The following is a 24,279-nucleotide window of genomic DNA, read 5'->3' as shown; positions in this document are numbered from 1 at the left end:
CAGTCAATTTTTGTTTTTGTTTTGTTTTGTTTTGTTTTGTTTTGTTTTTTCAAGACAGGGTTTCTCTGTGTAGCCCTGGCTGTCCTGGAACTCACTTTCTAGACCAGGCTGGCCTCGAACTCAGAAATCTGCCTGCCTCTGCCTCCTGAGTGCTGGGATTAAAGGCGTGCGCCACCATGCCGGGCTAGTCAATTTTTTATGTAGATCAAATGAGCACAGAAAATATAGTACATGGCTAAATTAATATAAATAACTACTTAGCAAGGCTTTTATTTTTCTATCTTTCCTGCTAACTTTGGACTATAAGCAGCCTCCTTTCTTTGAACTTAGGTTTCGAGAATACAAAGCCATTGAGACACTGGTTGGACTTTTAACTGATCAGCCTGAAGAAGTGCTTGTGAATGTGGTTGGGGCCTTGGGAGAATGCTGTCAAGAACATGAAAATCGGGTCCTGGTCCGGAAGTGTGGTGGCATCCAACCTCTCGTGAACCTCCTGGTTGGAATAAACCAAGCACTTCTTGTGAATGTCACAAAAGCTGTGGGTTCATGCGCAATAGAACCAGAAAGTATGGCGTAAGTAGCTCTGAAGACAAGGAGATTTTACCTGTGAGTGCTACAGGGAATGTCTGAATGGTCATAAAATTGTCACATCACTTAGAATTTATGTGCACATATGATAGACACTGGGTTACTATGCGAATATTCATGATTTGCTACATGAATATTATGACTTGCCTAGCCAGAACATTATCTTGAAAGCGAAGTGGACCTGTGCTGGGGATAGGTGTAGGCATTTCCAAAAGCCAACAGTCAATTTCCCCCTGTGGAAACCATATGCAATAACCTAAATTTTTCTCTGCCTTTTAGAGAGCAATTATGTTTCCATCTAAAGTATCATATTTCTTATTTCTGGCAAATTCAGAAAACATATTTGCATTACCTATAATGTGACAAATGAAATACCAAGGATTTAAAACTGTGACCTTAATTCTTGAATAAATTATTGTGTATTTAAAAAGATAAGATTTAAATGTGAATTGAAAAATATTTGGAAAAACTGATTGGTACTGAACATAGATAAACTTTTTCTTTGTTGTTCTAACTGAAGTGTAACATCAATTTACATGGTGTGTGTATTTATCTAATATCATACAAAATATAGAGGTGCTATGATGTATACAGGTGGGTGTGCCCAGAGCACATTCACATACTGTACATCTGTATGAAAGGGACTTCAGTACCTGCATACTCAGATGTTTGTGGGAGATCCTGGAGCAAAGCCCAAGTAGAAACCAGATGGTAGCTGTATATCTTTCTTTATATATATTTTATATATAATAGTTACCTACTTATATTCACCTATGTATATATTTATTTGTGCATCTACTTACCTACCTACCTGTCTGTGAGAGAAAAGTTTATTGTAAAAAGTTGGTTCCTATAATTGTGGAAGCTTGGTGAGCTTCAAATCTAATAGAGGTTGGGTTGCAGGCTAGAAATCCAGGCTAGCACCCTGCTGGTAGAATTCTCTTTGTGCAGGGAAGGTCAGTTGATAGCCACATGTGTGATGAGGGTTGATCTGTTTTCAGCCTGCCACCTTAAGTGTTAATCTCATGAAAAATATCTTTCATAGAAATATGTTGCATAAGACTTGCCAACATATTTGAAGCCCAACCAACTTGACACATAAATTTCAGCATGACAAGCTCATTCTTTGCTAGTTTGGCACCAATATGTACATCTGTAAGCCATATTTAAGTTGTAGATAAATACAATAAGGATTTTGTCCTGTGTGATCTCCCCCATGAACAACTGGAAGTGTGTCCACTATTTTCAGAATTCTGTAACAGTTATTTCTTCTTCTCAATATCATTGAACTTAATAACTATGTAAAGTGAACAGAACTTAAATACAAGTACATAAAGTTAGCAAAGCTCATATTATGAAATGAAGGAGATAAAGGGGAGGGAAGGTAATACAAAGTCCTTTACAAAACATTTGTAACAAAATAAGGATGAAATATTCGTGACAGTTGCGGTCCTTATTGTTGCTGGCCACATGACAATTTCTCATGCTATAACCTTTCCCTGCTACCCTGAGCAAACACATCACTAGGCTATGGTTCTTAATCTGTTGAGTGATTCAAATTTATATTCCTAAAGGGTCTGGGGCCTTAGTTGTCACTTTAGTTACTTTCTATTGTCATGGTAAGACACCATGACCAAACCAATGTGTTGAGAAAAGTTTATTTGAGGCTTTTAGTTTTAGAGGATGAGTTCATGACCATCATAACAGGGAGTATGGGAGCAGGCAGGCAGGCATGGCACTGAGGGTGGCTTAGAGTTTATATCTCTAACCACCAGCATGAAGTAGAGACAGAGAAAGCTATTTGAGAATGGCATGGGCTTTTGAATGACCCATAGTGACACACTTCCTCCAACAAGACCACAACTCCTAATCCTTCCCAAATAGTTCTACCAAGTAGAGACCAAGCATTAAAATATATAATTCTATGGAGGCCATTCTCATTCAAACCACTGGAGCAGTTTTGACTTGATTGAGTTGCTGTTGTTTTCCATTGGTTTGAATCACACATTATGACAGTACTGAGCTAAGTCCGGGGATCTTCCTGTATTTTAGACATATTCTTCCTTTGTTATCTAGTCTCACCCTGATGGTTCCTTGGTAGTCAACTATAATCGCAGTGTGGTCACTTCCTTCTCTCCATCATTGGATGATTGATTCACAAGTCATTTGGTCGTAACTAATATCTCGGAGAATATACAAGGTTTTATTTACATAGATCAGAGCCTGTTCTTATGGGACCCCAAGCACCTCATCTTTGATGACTCTGACAAGACATTTTTAGTTCCCTGCTTCAAACAGGCACCACCAGACTTCTCTTGATATTTTAAATAGATGTAGTTGTCAAGGTTTTAGTCAAATCCATTGAAGAAAGGTCAGAGAAATTAGCTTCATTCTTTTCTTATTCTGATTTTTGGAGATTCTAAATTTGGAAACATCAAAAATGGAAATGAAACAAAAAACCCTAGGCTTAAATAACCTTCTTAATTGAGATCTGGAGAAAAACAAGTGAAAACTTAAGATACTGATATGTCAATAAATATATTTATTAGTCAATCTACAAAATTCTAGGAAGATCTTAAAGAAAGGGTTGACTTATGTTAAGGGCTATAAGAATTACTGAAGAATAAAACCTAAAAATAAAATATATTTCCCCAAGCAAGGAAATTGTTAGAGCTACAGATCTGAAAGTGTGAGATACATCTGCCAAAGGCTGTGAATTATTGAACTGAAAGTAACATAATGAAGCTTCCACATCTTTTTAGGCTCCACTCCAAATAAATTCTATGATTGTCCAATGCATAGACAACAATGCTTTTTATAGAGAGCAGATTGGGAAAGTGAATGGCCTCAGAAGTGTACAGTTCCCTTCAGGTACCCAGTTATATATGCATTACAAGACATCAAGGGAAACGGAGTTAGGAGAGTCATGAGAAAATCATCTGATGTTATCTTCAGTAGCATCGGGGATGCTGGATGGGAAGGGTGTGGGGACAGTGACTGTCAGAGTGCAGCAGACTGAAGCTCTCAATTTAGTAGTATACCAGATTAACTGTTGGGATGTTCAGAACTGGGTAGAAGTGTGTTCTGTAGACAGAAAGGGCTGTTTTATGGAGTTACATGAGGAAACTATCACAATGGTTAGTAGATAAATTCAGATAAGTAATTTTTCTGCATCCATAGTATTCAAAAAATTTTTCAAAAAATGCATAGACCATCTTAAGAATCAGGTGATTAGAGACTAGAGAGAACGGGGGCTGGGAGATGGCCCAGTGCATGATGTGTTGCTGTAGAAGGATGAACATTTGGATTTGCATCACCAGCACATGCTAAAGAGCACGGGGTTGGTGGTGTGTCCCCGTAATCTCAGCACTGGGAAGTGAAGACAGGAGGACTCTGTAGTCTCACTGACCAATAAGTCTAGTCAGTCAGTCAGTTCCAGTTTCACTGAAAGACTTTGTCTCAAAAAATAAGGTTAAGAATGATAGAGGAAGGTACCCAGCATCCACCTCTGGCCTCTCCCCATGCATACAACCATGGCACATGGGTGTGTACTATGAGGACCCAAGTTCATTCTAAAACACCCAATTTAAAGAAGGTTGGAACAGTGGCACTGTCTTATAATCTCAGGGCTGGGGATGCGAAGAATGGAGAATTCCTGGGCTCTTTTGGCAGGTGGCCTACACTACTTGGTGAGATACAGGCCATTAAGAAAGCTTATCTCAATAAAACACGGCCAGTATCAGAGGAATAACACCCAAATTGGCCTCTGGCCTCCACATGCACAAGCACACATGAACATGCTCACATGTACACATAAAAGAGAACCAAAGGAAACAGAAGGGCTTAGATGGCAGCTCAGTTGATAAAGTGATTGCCCTGAAATCATAAGTATCTGAATTCCAATCTCAGAGTCTACATATAAGCCCAGGTGTCATAGTGCACAGTTGAAATCTCAGCCATTGAGATGGGAAGATCCCAGGGGCTCTCTGTCTAGCCAGCAAGTACTGAGCAACTGAGAGGCCCTGTCTCCATAAGCAAAGTAGATGGAGTCCTGAAGAATAACATTTTAGGTTGACCTCTGGCTTCCATACGCACATCTGCACACAGTAACTTAAGCGCATACACAAATACATACACACACACACACACACACACACACACACACAGGCATACACACACATACACACAGGAAAAAAATGCAAAGAACAATTGTTGAACTACAAATTGGACACAAAGAATACAATTATTATAACAGAATAGTCGGGAATGTGCTCTCTATAAAATGAAGAATAAAAGTAATAGTCAAATGCAAGGAGATCTAACAAATAATTTTTTTCAAGTTGGATTCTACTGGAACATGGTCTTGGGCTAGGAAGATGGCTCAGTGGGTACATCCCTGCTGTGCAAGCATGGGGGTCTGAGTTCTGACACCCAACACTATGTAACACAAAGCTAAGTAAGTCAGTATTATAGTGGATCACTCAAGTAAGAAATAAAGGCAGCTGATACTAAGTCTGTGAAATATGGTGCATTGAGGAACAGAGAAACTGACCGGTTCAAGAGTAAAGAAATAGGAGATGACTGAATATGAGCTATAATGAAGAGAGGGAGTTAAAGATTGCAATCAGATCGTTCCACTCCAAGATACAGGAAATACAGCTAGGGAAATAAGAAGGGAGTCTGAACTTCACAATGGGAGACAGTGTGTTAATAATACATAGAAACCTAATCCATACCCAAGTGTAGGTTAACCACTCAACAGGATTACCACCTAACAAATGATGGTGACTTCAGAGGCAATTGTGCAGACATTAAGTTCCTGTGGTTCCAGATGGCCAGGGCAGCCAAAGTTCAGGATGAAGATGTGAGCTGGGCATAGCGGATGGCCAGGACTTAGCAACTGAAGTGTGGGTGACATGTAAAAGACCACAAGAAATAGAACAGTGAAAATGGAAGTGAGCCTAGTTCTTAAGGACAGTGATAGTAGAAAATAAGGTGAGGATGATAAGACAAGAGTTGTGAGGGAAACTAGACAAGGTACTGAAAAATAGAAGGGGAGCAGGTAAAGGGGAATGAGATTTGAAAGGACCAGACTGGGAGGAGAGGAGTGAATGAATGGGGCTTCGATAGGGATGTCAAGTGAATAAAAGAAATTAGTTATTGAAAACAAGATAAATGAAAGAGAGAGAAAGAAGAAAAGAAAGGAAGAAAGAAGGAAGGAAAGAAAGAAAGAACATGTAAAGGAAAGAACTCAATCAGAAGTCTCTGAATTGCTTGTCTTGCACAACTTTCTGTGAATGTTCTTGTTTTAAAACTACACTAAGACAATTTTAGAAGACAGTATTTTAAGTTTGGTAAAAATCCAAACAATATTACTCTTTGCATCATATTTCAGAAACTGTTATTATTGCTAGAATTTTTTTGATTTATTGCTTCTCTAAGCTATAAGTTGATGTGTGAACATGGTAAGTATGTATTTTCTGTGATGATTGTATGTAATTCATGAGTTAGGAACTTGTTATGATGAATAGCAGCTGTAAGTGTTAGTGATTCATGGCTGTGGCTTAAACTCCAGTCACATAACCGTCTAAACATGTAGACTCACAGTGCAACCTCAGTAACTGCAATGTAGTGCATGAACAGCTCTGAGCAAGAGAGATGCCATCTTACAAATAGCAGTCCACTTACTGAATCTGTGACTTTTCAAGAAATTCTAGTTTTATAAAATTCTATCAACTTTTTTTTAATACTAAAGGAAGCTGTTGTGATAATAACCACATACAATGTCTCATAGATTAGATGTCTCCTTAGGATGTGTAAAATAGTAAAATAGGTATTAAATCTATGAAATAGATTTGTTTATACTGAATTTTCTGTTCTTTCTATTAAGTACTTATTTTATCCTTCTTGCTGTACATATGATGCACATTTGTATGTGCAAGTGTCCATGTGAGCATACAGCAGCATGCATGGGAAAGCCAAGAGACAACCTTAGCAGTTCTCATTCCTTAGGAGTCGTTTTCTCAGTCAGGGTCTCTCATTGACCTGGAAATCAACATATAGAATAGCCTTAGCTGGACAGACAGCCTCATGGATTCATTTGCCTGTCTTTCAGCATTGTAATTATAAACACACACCACCACACATCCAACTTTTTTTTCTCTTGACATGGGTTTTGGGGATCAAATTCGGGTCTTCCATCTTACAAGAGAAGCATGTTTGACTGTCACGGTTACTTGGATACTGTCTCAGTTAGGTGTTTACTGCTTCGAACAGACACCATAACCAAGGAAGTCTTATGAGGACATTTAATTGGGGCTGGCTTACAGGTTTGGAGGTTCAGTCCATCATCATTGAGGTGGAAGCATGGCAGTGTCCAGGCAAACAATGCGCAGGAGGAGCTTAGAATTCTATATCTTCATCTGAAGGCTGTTAGGAGAAGACTGGCTCTCATATGACTAGGATGAGGCTCTCATTGCCCACCCCCACAGTACTACACTGCCTCCAATAAGGCCATACCTACTCCAATAAGGCCATACCTCCTAATAGTGCTGCTCCCTGGGCCAAGCATATTCAAGCCACCACAGTGGCTTGACCAAGACTACTTATAAAAGAAGGCATTTATTAGAGCTCATGCTTCCAGAGGGTTAGAGTACATGATAATCATGGTGGGCAGCATGGCAACAGATAGGGAGGCATGGCCAACACTAGTGCAGTAGCTGAGAGTTTACACCCTGAACCAAAGGCAAAGAGGCCAAGAGAGATAGCTCTCCAGACTGTTGAAACTTCAAAGCCTGTCCCTTAGTGACACACCTCCTCCAACAAAGCCACACATCCTAATCCTTCCCAAGCAATTCCACAAGTTGAGGACCAAATATTCAAACATGTGCCTACAGGGACCATTGTCATTCAAGCTACCACACCAACTGAACCATCACTCCAGTCTTTGGTGCTTTCTTTATGACCTCATAAAAGATGAACTTTTGTTACTCTGCCATTGGTATAGAGATATAACTATCAACATAGTGTATAGAGTTTTTAGGCCTTTTCTTCAAAGCTATTGTGGCTCAGGTCCTCTTGCTCATTAATTTTTGTGCATTTAATCTCTAAAACCTAAACTGAAAATGGTTTAACTAACTCTGTTGGCTGTGTGGACTTCTCTATATCTTCTTATGTAACTTTTTGTTTTGGCTTCTTAAGACAGAAGCTATATTATTTGGTGCATTAATTCTAATTGTTGTAGGTTGTAGCTTTTAATATTCAAGTTACTATTCTTGACTCATATTTAAAGTATCTGGCATTGTTCTCTACTTTGCATAATATCAAGGTATTCCCACTGTTTTCCTAGATGTCTACCTGTTACATCTTATGCTAGCCTTTTTCTTAATACATTTTATTGGTCTTTTGTATACAGTATGTATACAGGTCTTGTTTGGTGAACTGAATTAAACAAACACTTAGTTTAGTAAGTAAATTAAGCCATTCACAAGTGTTTATCAGTGTGACTTAAATGTTTGGGCTCAATAAATGTCAGACTTTTAAATTAATTGTATTCTGTAGAATTTGCTATGGTTCTTTACTAGGTTTACAGATTTATTCTTTCATTTTATTTAGGGTGATTTATGTTTTGTTCTAGTGGTTCTTATTACACCTATACATTTTTAAGATGCCCTTATTCTGTTTTAATTTTTAAATTGAATGTTTAATTGTTGCTGTTTTTTATTTGTTCGTTTTTCTGAGACAAAGTCTCTTACTGGATCTGACAGCTGTAGTGTGAATGCTGATTAGCCTGAAATACAGCTCATGTAGAAAAGGCAGTGTAGAGGGTTTGTTTTTCCCTTGTAACACAGAACCAGCTGTCAAATACACAAATTGCCAGAGGCCCCTAGGAATCTTGAACAGTGATAAGAGCTTTCTATTTTCTTTCCCTTTTCTTTTGTTCTACAAAGAAGATTATGAACTCACACATCTTCATGATTTTCAGTCTCTAATGTTTTATACTAAAAACTTGGCATGCAGGAGTTGCAGTGTACTGAAGACCTGATGTCTTGAATTTCCTGTTATATCAAAATAACCTTAACATTTAAAGGTCATCTCTTGAGTATAAGCATGTGCTATAAAAGAGTTAAATGTCATGTTATGTAGAAGATACCAGGGTGAAGTCTGTCATATACAGAATTCTAAGAAACTTTGCCCAACATTTACTTAACTGGCAAACAAATTCCCCACAATTTATTCCATATTCCTCCCATATGTAGTAAAATGAACATTTGTTGAGCTGACTGTCACAGGGCCCAGTGCCATGTGATCAAGTAGTGAAAGCTTCTTTATGTAGCACACACAAGGATAGAATTAAAGCCATGATGGGAAGGAGAACTCCAAATTGCCTATGTTCTGTGGTTCAAATATAATTATGCTGCATTTATATGTCTTGAAAAGAATTTTGCATTGGATTTATTTGTTCTTTTTAAGGAAAAATTGTCTAACTATGCTCATATGTATCTTGAAGAGATTTAATCCCTCTGTGGCTTCCCAGATACCCTTGTTGCTGTAAAACCAGTGTCTGGGAACTTTTAGAGTTTATTCTAAACACATAGTATATGGCTTGCTTGTAACTCTTTCTTTTGCATTTTCATCATTTTGATTTGCATGCTTTTAGAAGATGCTTGTGGATTGAAGTTGAATACAAAAATATAGCTCATTAAGTGAATCACTAACTCCTCCATTTTTTGTTGTATTTTATTTTATATATGCATGCATGTATGCATGTATGTATACCACTTGTGAGCCTGGTGCCTACAGAGAACAAAAAAGGAATCAGACTCCATAGAATTTTGCTTTAGACTGTTGTAAACTGCTGGGAATTGAACCCAGGTACCCTGGAAGATCAGCCAGTGCTCTTAATTACTGAGCAATCTCTCCAGTCCAAATTTTGTTTTCTTTAAAATATTAAAAAAAAATTTAGTGTATGTGTCTGTGCACATGTCTACAGAGGCCATAAGAAGATGCCTACAGATTCCCCTGGAGAGAGTGAGCCACAGGCAGTTGTGAGCCACCAGATGTGGGTGCTGGGAACCGAATTCAGGTCCTCTGGAAGAACAGCAAACACTATTAATGGAAGAGCCACCATTCCAGCTTGTCTAATTTTCTTTTCAAAAAAGTGCTAGGCATGTTCAACTTGAGGACTGAGTAGGTATGATTTCTCCACATTAAACACAGTCAGTTGTGATATGTGTGTGAGTCAGCAGTTGTGTAATTAGATGGCTCAGTATTCTTCATTAAAGAAGACTTGTACAAAGTCAAACAAAACTGCACTGTTAACTGTGAAGAAGGACATGCAAAGGACGTGCCCATGCAAGGAAACACGTTAGTAAATGATTAGGAAGGGAAGAAAAGATTTAGGACCTTTTCCTTACCCTCCACTCACTCAGTCACAGCCTGCCCTAGGGACAAGCCAGACCCCATCTGTGCTTCTCTCCCTTCACGCCCTTTTGGTTATTTGTATCTTCCCATCTTTAAGAATGACTTATGTTTCTAGTCCAAGGATGTGTAAGAGAAAGCTTATAGTTTGTGATGGTTTTGTTGTTGTTGTTTCAAAGTGATGGGTTGTTTTATGCTTATTTATTCAGGCTGATCAGTTTTAACAGCTGTGTGTGTTCACCCAGCCACCAGCCAACAGTAGATATAGAACATGTTCTTTACCCCCCAAAAGTTTACCACTGGTGTTTTTAAATCAGTTGTTATGCTGGACCTAACAAACCCTGTTAGATATGTGGCTCATTTTGCATATTCACAATGTGTTGTTCTGTTGTGGAAGAGACATTTGATTGTCAGAAAGTGTTTGTAGAATTATATGGTCCCTGCAGTGTCAAGAAGTTAGTATTGTCAGTTTTATTTTAAATTAGTCTAACTGGATGAAATGGTATACTATGTGTAGAGTTCTTTTTTTTGGGGGGGGGGTGTTTGTGGAACATGATTTTAATATTTTCAACTGCTAACATTCAACAAACAGAATAATTATTTTAAGATATATTTTGTTGTTATGTCTCTCTTTTTATTTCTGATTTTATAAATTTGGATACTGTCTCTGTACCCTCTGGTTAGTCTGGCTAAATGTTTATCTTGTTGATTTTCTCAAAGAACCATCTCCTGGTTTTGTTGAGTCTTTGTATAGTTCTTTTTGTTTCTATTTGGTTTGATTATTTCCTGCCATCTACTCCTTTCGGGTGTATTTGCTTCTTTTTGTTCTAGACCTTTCAAGTGTGCTGTTAAGCTGCTAGTGTATGCTCTTTCCAGTTTGTTTTTGGAGGCACTCAGAGCTGAGTTTTCCTCTTAGCACTGCTTTCATTGTGTCCCATAAATTGGGGTATGTTGTGCCTTCATTTTACTTAAATTCTAAAAAGTGTTTTATTTCTTTCTTTATTTCATCCTTGACCAAGTCATCATTGAGTAGGGCTTTGTTCAGTTTCCATGTATATGTGTGTCTTCCATTGTTTTCGTTGGTATTTAAGACCAGCCTTAGTCTGTGGTGATCTGATAGGGTGTATGGGATTATTTCAAACTTCTTGTATCTGTTGAGGCATGTTTTGTGACCAATTATATGGTCAGTTTTGGAGAAGGTACTGTGAAATACTGAGAAGAAGGTATATTCTTTGCTTTAGGATGAAATGTTCTATAAATATCTGTTAGATCCATTTGGTTCATAGCTCTGTTAGTTTCACTGTGTATCTACTTATTTTCTGTTTCCATTATCTGTCCATTCATGATAGTGGGCTGTTAAAGTCTTCCACTATTATTTTGTGAGATTCAATGTGTGCTTTGAGCTTTAGTAAAGTTTCTTTTGTGAACGTGGGTGTCTTTGCATTTGGAGCATAGATGTTCAGAATGGAGGATTCAGCTTGGTAGATTTTTTTCTTTGATGAGTATGAAGTGTCTTTTCTTATCTTTTTTTTTTAATATAACTTTTGGTTGAAAGTTGATTTTATTTGATATTAGAATGGCTACTCCAGCTTCTTTCTTGGGACCATTTGCTTGGAGAAAAATTTTCCAGGCTTTTACTCTGAGGTAGTATCTGTCTTTTGTCACTGAGGTGGGTTTCCTGAGTGCAGCAAAATGCTGGGTCCTGTTTACATATCCAGACTGTTAGTCTATGTCTTTTTACTGGGGAATTGAGTCCATTAATGTTCAGAGATATTAAGGACCAGTAACTGTTGCTTCCTGTTATTTTTGTTGTTAGAGGTGAAATTTGTGTGGCTATCTTCTTTTTAGGTTTGTTGAAAGATTTCTTTCTTGCTTTTTCTAGGGTGTAGTTTCCATCCTTGTGTTGGAGTTTTCCATCTATTATCCTTTGTAGGGCTGGATTTGTGGAAAGATATTGTNTAAATTTGGTTTTGTCATGGAATATCTTGGTTTCTCCTTCTATGATAATTGAGAGCTTTGCCGGGTATAGTAGCCTGGGCTGGCATTTGTGTTCTCTTAGGGTCTGTATGACATCTGCCCAGGANCTTCTGGCTTTCAGAGTCTCTGTTGAGAATTTAGCTGTCATTCTGATAAGTCTGCCTTTATATCTTACTTGACCTTTTTAATATTCTTTCTTTATTTTGTGCATTTGATGTTTTGATTATTATGTGACAGGAGGATTTTCTTTTCTAGTCCAATCTATTTTGGGTTCTGTAGCCTTCTTGTATGTTTTTGGGCATCTCTTTCTTTAGCCTAGAGAAGTTTTCTTCTATAATTTTGTTGAAGATGTTTAGTGGCCCGCTGATTTGGGAATCTCCTCTCTTTTATACCTATTATCCTTAGGTTTTGTCTTCTCATTTTGTCCTGGATTTCATGGATCTCCTGTGGTAGGAGATTTTTGCTTTACAGTTTCTTTAGCTATTGTGTCAGTGTTTCCTATGGTATCTTCTGCACCTGAAATTCTCTCTTCTATCTCTTGTATTCTGTTGATGATGCTTGCATCTGTGACTCCTGTTCTCTTTCCTTGGTTTTCTATCTCCAGGGTTGTCACCCTTTGTGATTTCTTTATTGTTTCTATTTTCATTTTTAGATCTTAGTTTTTTTTTTCAGTTCCTTCACCTGTTTGGTTGTGTTTTCCTGTAATTCTTTAAGGGATTTTTGAGTTTTCTCTTTAAGGGCTTCTAGCTATTAACTGTGTTCTCCTGTATTTCTTTAAGGGAGTTATTTATGTCCTTCTTTGCATACTCTATCATCATCATGAGATGTGATTTTAAATTAAAATCTTGCTTTTTCAGTGTGTTTGGTTATCCAGGGCTTGCTGTGGTGGGAAAACTGGGTTCTGATAATGCCAAGTATCCTTAGTTTCTGTTGCTTGCATTCTTATGTTTGCCTCTTACCATGTGGTTATCTCTGGTATTAGCTGGTCTTGCTGTCTCTGACTGTAGCTTGTCCTTCCTATGAACCTTTAATCTGGATGAATAATTTATCATAGCAATATTTTACAGTTATTAATGTAGAAAATGTGTGTTTTAGTACTTCTCTAAGTATGTTTATGTTGTTATAATTAGTAATTTTTTAAAGGCTTTTCTCCATAGTTGAAACTTAAACTTCTGTCTATCAAGAAATATGTTCATTTTATTTGTTTAATTTATTAGCATTAATTGCCCCCCTCTTTCTCTCTCATCTGGAAATCTCATGATACACTTTACTTTTTTGTTTGGTTTTCTTAACAATTTCATATATATATACAACATATTATGAAGACATTTCCTCACATTCCTCTGGTATCTTTTCTTCTTTCCATATAAGCTCAACTGGGCTCCAGTGGCTACAGTTTTATACAAAATGATAGTCACTCTTTACTCGATTAAAGTCAATAATAACACCCCAGGACAGATATGGGCTCATGGGTGCTTCCTGTATTCATGATGGGAAAGTGGAAACCTAAATCTTTTGCTTGTCTCTGTACCTGCTTGTGTCCATGAATGCAATTGCTGTATCATACCTGGATAATAGAATTTCATGATACTTCTTGCCATCATTGGCATTTAAATTATTTCCATCCCTCCTTCTTTGATGTTCCCTGAGTCTCATGTATATGTGTGAACATGTGCATGTGTGTTTGTCTGATATAAATGTTCCATTTAGGTTTAGTGCTCGATAGTCATTTTAATTTTCATCTAATTCAAAATATTTAACCTTATTTTCTATTTAAAATCCTTAAGGCTCAAGAAAGTTTATGAACATAAGTGTTTCTGAGATATATTATTGATGACCCAACAATGTATAACAATGAAATCAGAATAATTATTTAAAATTTTTTGAGAATTATTTAAAATTTTTTGAGATTTATTTTAATTTTTATATATGAGTGTTTTTCCTGTGCACCACATGTGTGCTTGGTGCCTGTGGATTTCAGAAGAAAGTTTTAGATCCCTTCAACCTGGAGTTACAAATGTTTGTGAGCTGCTATGTGGGTATTAGGAACCCAAACCAGGCCCTCTGCAAGGCCAACAAATGATCTCAACCACTAAGCCACCTCTCCGGTCTGAAGCCCGGGCAACTATTGCCATCTCTTGAATATGTATCATTTCTTAGTGTTGGAAGATTTGAACACAAAGAAACTCTCCATTTTGTAAAACATATTGAATTATTGTAAACAATAGAGACCTCACTAAAGATTAGAACTCATTTTCTTCCCTAACTGTATTTTGATACCCATCATCTGTCTTCTCTGCATCTCCTTCCCCTAACACCTATTTATCACCATTCTTTTCTCTACTTTTATGAAGAAACTATTTTCAGGTGTTTTAAATGGGTGAGATAAAGTAACAACTTGTTTCATATGTCTTATTTCCTTTAATATAATTTTCCATATTTCCATATATGTTATTGGAACATTTTAGGCTTTCAATCTTTCCTTTCTTTCTTTCTTTCTTTCTTTCTTTCTTTCTTTCTTTCTTTCTTTCTTTCTTTCTTTCTTTCTTTCTTTCTTTCTTTCTTTGGTTTTTTTTCGAGACAAGGTTTCTCTGTATAGCCCTGGCTTCAGAAATCTGCCTTCCTCTGCCTCCCAAGTGCTGGGATTAAAGGCGTGCGCCACCACGCCTATCTAGGCTTTCATTCTTTCTGTGGCTGAATAGTATTCACCAGCCAGTGGAGACTTACATTGCTTTCATATTTAACTAGGGTACACAGTGCTGTAATAAGCATAGGCCTGCATATTTCTCTTTGATCTCTCTGATACTTCCATTTGAAATTTTTCTTGCACATAGAAATTAACTGTTGCTTAGTTTCTAAAATTTCAGTATTTTCCATATGCTATTTGTTACCAATTCCTGTTTAAATACATTTTCTGTGATTTCAGGGTTTTTTTCTTTCAGCTTTAACTTTATTGCCTAGGGATATGGTCATTTTTTTGTAAATATATACTTGCACTATCATTTAAGAATTGATTAGTGTTGAAGGTGTAGCTGTGCAACAGCTCATTCACTGAGCATAAGCAAGGCCCTAGACAGAGGGTTGGTTCAATCTCAACTAAATGAAACAACAAAAATAAATGCTACGTCAGACCAGATGAATGTATCATTTGGTATTCTCTCTATATTGTTAAAATTTTATTTCACAAACTCCCAAGAATAGGTTTGTACCTTTGTAAAAATCACAGTTATAGTTTGGTGTGTCATATTCTCTGCTTGCAGTTCTTCTCCTGGGCCAGTATGAGCCCTCCTTCTTCTTCCTCTGCTAGTTCTCCCTGCACCTCCAGATCTGTCTTCCACAGCCGCTGCCTTTGCAGCTGTTCTGGGCACTGACTCACCCTCAAGTTACTCAGATTTTTGTTGTAGTGACAAAATCCCTGAGAAAAATAATTTAAGAGTGGAAAGGTTTACTTTGGATCCCAGGTTCCATAGCTGTCTCCACTGAGTTTTAAGCTCTTGTGAAATCCAGCAGCACGGCGCAGGACACGCCTTGGAGCAAAGCTGCTTATTTCACGGTGCCAGGAAATATAAAGGAGAGCCAAAGGAAGGAAACCAGAGAGGAGAGGACCCTGTAGATAAGGTGTACTCTTCAAGGAAGTGCCTCCTGCCATCTAATGTCTCCAAATTGGGAGGCCCCATTACCTCCCAATAATGCTGTCACATGACAAATCCATCAGTTGGGTCAGAGCTCTTATAAACTTGCCACTTTCCCAAATCCCCTCCTCTGACCGTTCACGTGACCATGCCTTTGGGAGACATTTCACATGTAAATCGTGACTACCATGATAGATTGTCCAGATACTAGATGTTCTTTCTAGTCTCCTGTTCAGCCTCGATCCTTCATACTGTTTCTGTCTCCCTCATCCTGCTAAGCCTCTGATGTTCCATGCCAGGTTGCTCCACCATGCCTGATCTCCCTTCACTGTGTCCAGGCATCTCAGTTGGCTCTCAGTAATGTCTTCCTCATTACTCAAGTTATTTCTCCCTTGACTTTATTTCCAAAGCTTTATTTAATCCCAATGTCTACAATCTGAGACTTCAAAACTATTTTCTCCTACACTCAAGAGATCCCCACAGCATCATTCTTGGTTCTAGCCCGGTGCTGGGCTGTGGCGATGTTGCCCTCTCCTCTTGATGACTGCTCACTGAGTCTTCGTTATGCTGAAGGGTTGGGGAAGGGAGAGGATTTTTTTTACTCTCATATTTGAAGGTTATAGAAGTCTAACTTGATAATTTTCTCCCATACTTTATAAGTGTCATCCTGATGCCTTCTTGCCCTTGTTCTGTTGAGAGATCAGATTTCATGTGCATTATCCATAATGTCCTCAGACTTAATGTTTGTGTCCCTCCAAAGTCAGATGTTTAAATCTGATCTACAGTGGGAGGGCGTCTGATAGTTGGACTTGGGAAGTGGTTATATCATGAGTTTGAGGTTTTCATGAATGGAACAGGGCTTCTTTTTTTTAAAAAAAAAAGTATTTATTTATTTATTATATGTAAGTACACTGTAGCTGTCTTCAGACACTCCAGAAGAGGGAGTCGGGTCTTGTGGATGGTTGTGAGCCACCATGTGGTTGCTGGGATTTGAACTCTGTACCTTCGGAAGAGCAGTCGGGTGCTCCTACCCACTGAGCCATCTCACCAGCCCGGAACAAGGCATCTTTAAGGGGCCCCATGAAGCTCCCTTACCTCTTGTGCAATGGAGGAGAACAATATCTATGAACCAGGATGCAGACTTTTTTACTTGATTTTATTCTTTGAGTATCAGTCTGCTAGAGCCTTTACACTTATCCTTCTAATCTTCAGAGTTCTGGGGATTCGTGCTGCTTATTTGTCAGTCCAAATTCTGGCTGTCTGCCATTTCAGTCAGAGTTGACTCAGGCATATCCCATCTTTTGTTAATTTCAAGACCTCTTGGTATTTGGATTTCAGCAATTTAATTAAGTGTACATAGGTATGGGTTTTAAACAATTATTATTGTTTTTTTGTTTGGGGTTTACTGGGATCCTTGGACCTGGGAATTGATGTTCTCCATCAACTTTAGAATAATCTCAGTTATTACCTTCACAAATATCTATTTTCCTCCCTCCTTAGTACTCCAATTATACATATATTATTTTATTTAATAACATTCCACAGGCACTTGACTCCTGTTTCTTCTCTCACTTTTTGGTCATTACTTTTCTCTTTAAAAAGTCCTTTCTCCCCACCCCCTGAGGGATGCCTTTAATGATCTGCAAGTTCACAATGCTCTTCCTTTGCCATGACCAGTATGCTGTAAACCCATCACATGAATTCTTTTTTCTTTTTTTTTCTACTTACAACTTTTTTATTAGATATTTTATTTACATTTCAAATGTTATCCCCTTTCCTAGTTTTTCCTCCAAAAATCCCCTATCCTCTCCCTCCTCCCTGTTTCTTAACCCACCCACTCCCATTCCTGGTCCTGGCATTTCCCTATACTGGGTCATAGAGCCTTCCAATCCTCTTGCCTTGATCTCCCAGTACTGGAGCTACAGGTGTGTGCCACCAAACCCAGTATTGCTATTAATTTTTCTTAAAAGATGGAAATTGAATGCCTAGTCATCTCCCTAGAGCTATTATTCTGCAACAGTTTGATTTCCATCATAGAGCAGAAGATTCTGAAAATGCACATGTCAGCTTTGTCTGTGATGTCAGTGATGAAGGCAAAAGTCCCTTGCTGTAAGGATGAAGAGAGTTATCACTGCTGGAAACCAACTCAAACCAAGTTGACAGTCAAATTTAAGAGCCACAGAAATGGTATAAATGCATGGAAAAAAGGTTAGGTGTTTAAACTAATATCACTTGTGAGACCACCGTTGCTCCACACGAAGCAATAAACTCGTAAAGAAATTCTTTGTTAATATATTCTCAATCTAGAAACAATTTCAAATTAAAAATATTATTGGTTAGAGTTAGAATGGAGGTATGCACTTTGCAAGTGTGAGGTTTGCAAAGGAATGTTCTTATGTTAGGAGAGACTTTTCTGGTTTACTCAAAAAAGAAGCAAAAACTGTCTTGTTTCAGATCTGACTAACCAGTATTCTAGGGTGGTAGTCACAGGGCCTGTACATGGCAAGCCTTGTAAGGTGTTTCTGTCAGGGAAGACATAGAACTAGAGGCAAAGCAGTGTGCCAAGGCTCCAGAAAAGAATCAGGCCCCTAAACGAGGTGTTTTACTTTTTCCTTCCTTCCTTCCTTCCTTCCTTCCTTCCTTCCTTCCCTCCTTCCCTCCTTCCCTCCTTCCCTCCTTCCCTCCTTCCTTCCTTCCTTCCTTCCTTCCTTCCTTTCTTTTTTTATTTGACTTTATTCTTTTTTTTTCCAAGACAGGGTTTCTCTTAATATCCCTGATTGTCCTGAAACTCTTTTGTAGACCAGGCTGGCCTTGAACTCAGACCCACCTGTCATGCTGGGATGAAAGGAGTGTTTCATCACTGCCCAGCCTTGTTTTACTTCCATATATTTGTGTTACAGCAGTGTTGTCCAAGCTGGCCTTGAACTCCAGATCCTTCTGCTTCAGTCTCCCAAGTCTGAGATTTTGATACAGACCCTGAGCATTGGGTCACACTGACACTGCTAGTGGAGAACAGCTGTCTTGTGGTCCATAGCAGCTGCGACTCTGTGCATACACACACACTTGCTACAGCAATGGCTCCCAGTCCTTCACCAGACTGTACTTCCCTGAAGGACAATTAGCATGCAAGCAATCCTTATTTGAAGATCTATGTCGATGACTTCTGCGCTCTATTTATAAGTAAAGATTACAGGGGCTGGAACATTCTCCAGTGCTCAGCAGATAAGAAGAGGACATGCTGCTCTTGGAGAGGACCTAAAATCAATTCCCAGCACTCACATTGGCTCAACCATCTGTAACTCAAGCTCTGGGTGGATCTCTGCCCTGGTTTCCAGGGACATTTTCACTCATTCCTATAATTAAAGTAAAACAAAAGTCTTTAAAAACTATGAATATCCTTTCATTTTTATACTCTGAGGTTTGGATATGGGAAAACACTGAAAATTTCTGAGTTGTTCAGAGCACATCTTTCCATCTAAGGTCAGAAAAAATGACAGTCTGCCTGTATAATAATAGTAATAATAATAATAATAATAATAATAATAATAATAAACAATGATAAATACATCCTGGTATTCACAGGATGCCTCATAATGCTCAGATCCAACTTGCCATGTAGCTTCAGCTTTTATGCTATACGCAGACCAACCACTGACATTCTATTTATGCCACATTAGTGCATTTTCATGCTTTGAATTGGTGATGATGATGTCATCCAATGCCACTTAGAAGAGTTCTGAAACAGTACCCACAGTCTGTAAGCACCAGAAAGCTGTACTGTGCCTTTCAAGTACTTGTTTGATGAACTTAGTTTCAGCGTGAGTTATAGTGCTGTACAATGTAGCTATCATTTTAAAACAGGTAGGACAGGATTTATCTGATCAATTAGTGAAAATGCTTAGACCAGAGGCTTGAAAGAAGAAGCCAATTCTCATCAGCCCAGCCATCCTTGGTAATGAAAGTCGAATGTATTTATTATTTTTAAATTCCTAGTCCTTAGTGTTTAGTAAGCATTCATGGACTTTTATGAGCAATTGTTTGGATAAGAGAATTGGAAGGAATAAATTGGTTTCTTGAAAAAAATTACTGAACTCAGAATAAGGACTTTAATACTACCCAGGCAAACAGGAAGGCATTGGAGATGGTTTAGTCCTAAAAGGATCCCTTGATTGTAAATTGTTCAGTAGGCTTGATGGAACCTGGAGCAAGGTTGGTATGAGAGACAGAATACACATGCCTGGGTTGTTGTTCACAGGGAGCTTGTGCAGAAGTTTGAGCATGCCTTCCAAGAGATGTATTGTAAAAATGGGAGTGGAGAGAGGCTGAACATATCAAACTGAGTCATATGGATTCTGCCACAGAGCTGAGGGCAGAGAGTGAAGACAAGGAGCAGGTGACAGACAAAGGGACTGATGTGCAGAGTCAGTGATTGCCAGCCAAGGATGGAACAGGCAAGGGGTTGGGCTAACCTGTGGGGTTCGCTTCTCTTGACGCAGTTCTGGTGTGTGCACATGGTTTTGTTATTTTCTTCACACCATGCTATTACTCCTGTTCTACGGAGACTTAAGATACCAGTAATGAATCACAACCCTTATTTGTTATAGATAAGTAGCTGAGGAATTTCTGAGGCCATTGGGTGAAAGAGGAGGACAATGGATCCACTTTTAGAATGAAGGGTAAATTTTTGTAGCTAATTGTAAAATTTTGTCTGGGGAGAAGGATGTCTGATTCATTTGTGTGTACATGTGTGTGTGTGCACATGCGTGTACAGGCATGTATATGTATATATATGTATATGTTCCTGAGTGTGTATATGTGAGTGGGCATTTAGAGGCTAGTGGATGACATAGAATGGCTTCCTGGATTTCTTCCTTTCTTATTTATTTTTAATTTTAGTTAATTAAAAAATAGATGTATGCTTATATGTTTGTGGGTGTGTATGTTCCAGAAGAGAGCAGTGGGTGCTAGAGACTAAACTTATGTCCTCTGGAAAAGCAGCAAGGATCCTTTAGTGCTGAATTATTTCAATAGAAGGAGTTATTTCTTAAGAGTTCATTTCTAAAAAGAAAAAATGAAGCTGGCTTCTATTTTGCTATAGGCTGTTAGCATCACCCATTGCACAATGTTGCCCATAAGCCACTTGGAAATGTTGGATAATATTTAATCCCTGGCAAACATCTCAAATAATAGTGAACTGTAGATTTCTTAAAATGTCGACTGTAAAGGGAGATTTGAATGGCATTTTAAAAGCTAGGCTTTAGTCTATTTGTGGCTAAGAACTAAATATGTTCAATTGAACTGGCGATTAAATGTCACAGGAATTGGAACGGTCCTTATCTTTCCTCATCTGCTTTGAGTTTATGCATCTCCACGGACAAAGCTGTGTTTGTGAAGGATATTAAGGTGTGTTTGGCCTTGTCCTCCACCACCAGCACTCTGTTGCCCTTCCTGCAAGGCTATGTTCCCTGGGCTGATTTAACATAAACAGAAGACAAATGGTGCAGAGATGACTCTCATGATAATCCATTTTTTAGCTAGTCATGAAGATATTTTGATTACAGTATGTTTAAATGATTATAACACTGTCAGTTGTGCTAGGCTTGCTTGGAAGGAGCAAATGGGAAACAAGTTATGTGTTGTTTGTGCTCAACAAAAGAAGCACTGTGGTGTGATGATTTTAATTCCTAATGTCAAACTAAGGCTAAAGGAGATTAAAATATGTTGTACCATAATGTAAGTTGATTAAACACAGACAACATGAAATGATAACTACACAACTCTGAGGCATAAGTATTTTATTTTGGAGAGTAAAATGCTATTATGTGAAAGAAACCAGTATTTTTACATAGAGGTAACAGTCTATGTACAGCTAGTTAAGACGTTGTGTGGCTTGATTTTAGTTTACACGAATCATAATTATCATTCAGCAAGCTTACTGAGTCATGAACTGAAATCACAGGGTTTGAGCATTCAATAGCATAAATCTTGTTGTTCTAAGAGTACTGACCAAAAGAGACCCCAGCAGAATGTCTAGGCCCAAACTAGAATTGTGACTAAGAGGGCTGCATGAATGTTCCCATTTGTTTACAGCTTACAGTTCACACTACTCTTTTTGGCTTCTCCACAGGATAATTGATCGGTTAGATGGAGTCCGCTTATTGTGGTCCCTGCTCAAAAACCCACACCCAGACGTGAAGGCCAGTGCAGCATGGGCACTCTGTCCCTGCATTGAAAATGCAAAGGTACATGGGATTGCTAACTGCTCTCTTCTAGAACTTCTAAACATTTGAATCATGTCAGCACAGGCTACTCGTTTATTTGGACTCACTTTTGGTCAGATTGATCTGATAGGAAAAAGATGACTAAATATAGTAAAGTGATTTTTAGCAGTATTTTCTTCTGGGTGTTTGAAAAATATCATATGAAATTAGACACAAATAACAGCAAAGTAGCCTTGTTCTTCTCTTTTAGGAGATGAGACCATGACTGCACCATATTTTCTGTTGCTTAAGGAGAAGAAAAACTGGGGGACCTTGGTTGTTTCCCAGGGTTACAGCAGTAGCAACAGTAGGGTGTCCTTGAAAAGATCACTTAACCTTAAAGGCAGGATCAAATATTTATTTGTTGAAAATAATCTATTTATTGGCTACTTTAGCTTTCATTTGTACATTTTGGTTTTTTTCTTTTCAAACATTTCTTTCAGCCTGCTTTTCTCTTTGTGGCACTGGAATGGAATCTGGGTCTCATACATGCTCCAAGATCTGTTTTGGTAAAGTCATGCTCAGGCTGAGCTCAGCTTAAGGGTAGATCCCACTCACTCCTTCAGCCCCCTGAGTAGCTTTGATGTTAGGTACTTGCCTCCAAACCCAGCCTGCTTCTCTTACCCTTACTTCACATTTTACAATTTCTCTTAAAGACTGTGCCACTGAATATTTTAATTATTTATTAAAGAATTAATTTCTATAAAAATTTAGTGTGAACTAAATTATGATCTTAAATATGAAAAAATGAATCGTGAGGTTTGCTAGGAGTAGATTTTGATTTCGCTACTATAAAATGATTATTGGACCATATTTTTACCACAGCACAAATAAATGGAAAACTGGTAAAGAACTCAAGTATTCACCTAGAGAAAAATGGACAGCAGGATAATAGTTAATTAATATTGTATTATGCAGCACAGCAATAAAACATAAATTTATCTAATGTGTTTGGCAGTGTTGCTATATTTCATAAAATGTATTAAACCAAGAGTCAAGCTGCAGTATAATATGATTTGTATTAAAATACAAACAAAACTTTAATATAAACTTTACATATTACTTAGGAAGCAAGAAAGTAGTCTATGGGTAAAAGTAATGCAATATATGCTTGTAGGACAGTTCTTATCAGTTCCCTCAGCGGCCATCACAGCCCTTCACTCATTAATATTCATAACTAGTAAAACAATAACCAAATATTTAAGAAATTTTATTGGTATTAAAATACAAACCAAGATTAGCAGAATAAACTTTATAGGGCACAGATAATGTAAGGTGTAGAATATACATTTAAAAATTTAAAAACTGAATATCCTTGGAAAGATATAAAGGAGAACATTACGTCTAAATAGATTGTTAAAACACAATTCTGAATACCTGTGTACAAATTTAAACATTCTATCTCCAGATATTAAAGAAACTATACAAAAATTCACACTAACATTAGGCTTAATGAAGTGGAAACTTAAGTATTCTTTGGAAAGTCAGTTGTGTTGTATGGTATTTTTCTGGGGCAAACATGTGAAGGAACATTTGTGTTGAAGTGGACACAAATGAAAGGCTAAGGCAGACTCATGAAGGAACATTTCCCTGAAGCAAACACAGGTGAAAAGGTGTTCTGCTAAAACAAGCACATGAAAGGACATAAATGATTCTTTGCTAATAACACACTTTGCCTTACACTGTGGTGTCGAGCTCCATTTGTTGGGACTCCATAGAGAGAAAGGCACCAAAAAAACTTCTGTTTTGTTTTGTTTTGTTTGTTTGTTTTTGTTTGTTTGTTTTTTTGCCACTTCCTCAAACTCGGGCTGATTGGCAGAGTGATGTCAGCTGAGGCAGACTCATGTGGAGTTTTGTTAAGTCAGACTTGCATGCTAAGACAAGACCCATGGTGAGACAAGCCATGTGGAGGACATGTGATGTTTGGAGGGATGTAAACAGGTCTCGATAGACGGTGAAGGAGGCTGAACTTGGCTTGCTGTCACAGCTAGCAATGTAATGCTTCTTGGTCACGTATCGCCGCTGACCTCTGCTTTGCTGAGAGAGGCACACCTGGTACCTCCTGTTGACTCATGGCAAAGCTGAGACATGGCTGGCTATTGATCTGTGTTTGCTATCCAGACTCTACCAAACTAGACTGCTGGTGTATCTGGGAAGTGTTGGCCAGTAGAGCAATCTGCTGCTGCTGCCTTGTAATCTGAACTGCAGATTTCCTGACAACACAGGTGGAAGTTCCTTCAAAGAACCTTTCTTTTTTTTCTTTTTCTTTTTTATTTTAGAGGATTCCATCTAATTTATTTATTTATTTATTTATTTATTTATTATTTTCTTTATTTACATTTCAAATGCTATCCCGAAAGTTTCCTATACCCCTCCCCCCCACACCTCTGTTCCCCTACCCA

At 38.0% G+C, this 24,279-nt stretch overlaps 1 protein-coding gene across 1 annotated transcript in view; it reads left to right on the top strand.

The window, feature by feature from the left end:
• The window catches only part of Armc4 (armadillo repeat containing 4), a 178,828-nt gene that overhangs the window by 75,793 nt on the left and 78,756 nt on the right, over positions 1 to 24,279 (top strand). The window contains exons 17-18 of the mRNA XM_021214791.2: positions 331 to 573; positions 21,745 to 21,859. Of these exons, the coding sequence (XP_021070450.1) occupies positions 331 to 573; positions 21,745 to 21,859 (358 nt within the window). The remainder of the gene's footprint in view (positions 1 to 330; positions 574 to 21,744; positions 21,860 to 24,279) is intronic.

This window comes from Mus pahari, chromosome 15 (genome assembly GCF_900095145.1).
Source record: "Mus pahari chromosome 15, PAHARI_EIJ_v1.1, whole genome shotgun sequence".
NCBI lineage: Eukaryota > Metazoa > Chordata > Mammalia > Rodentia > Muridae > Mus > Mus pahari.
Note: the sequence above shows the minus strand (reverse complement) of the source record. Positions and strands in the feature narration are given on the sequence as shown.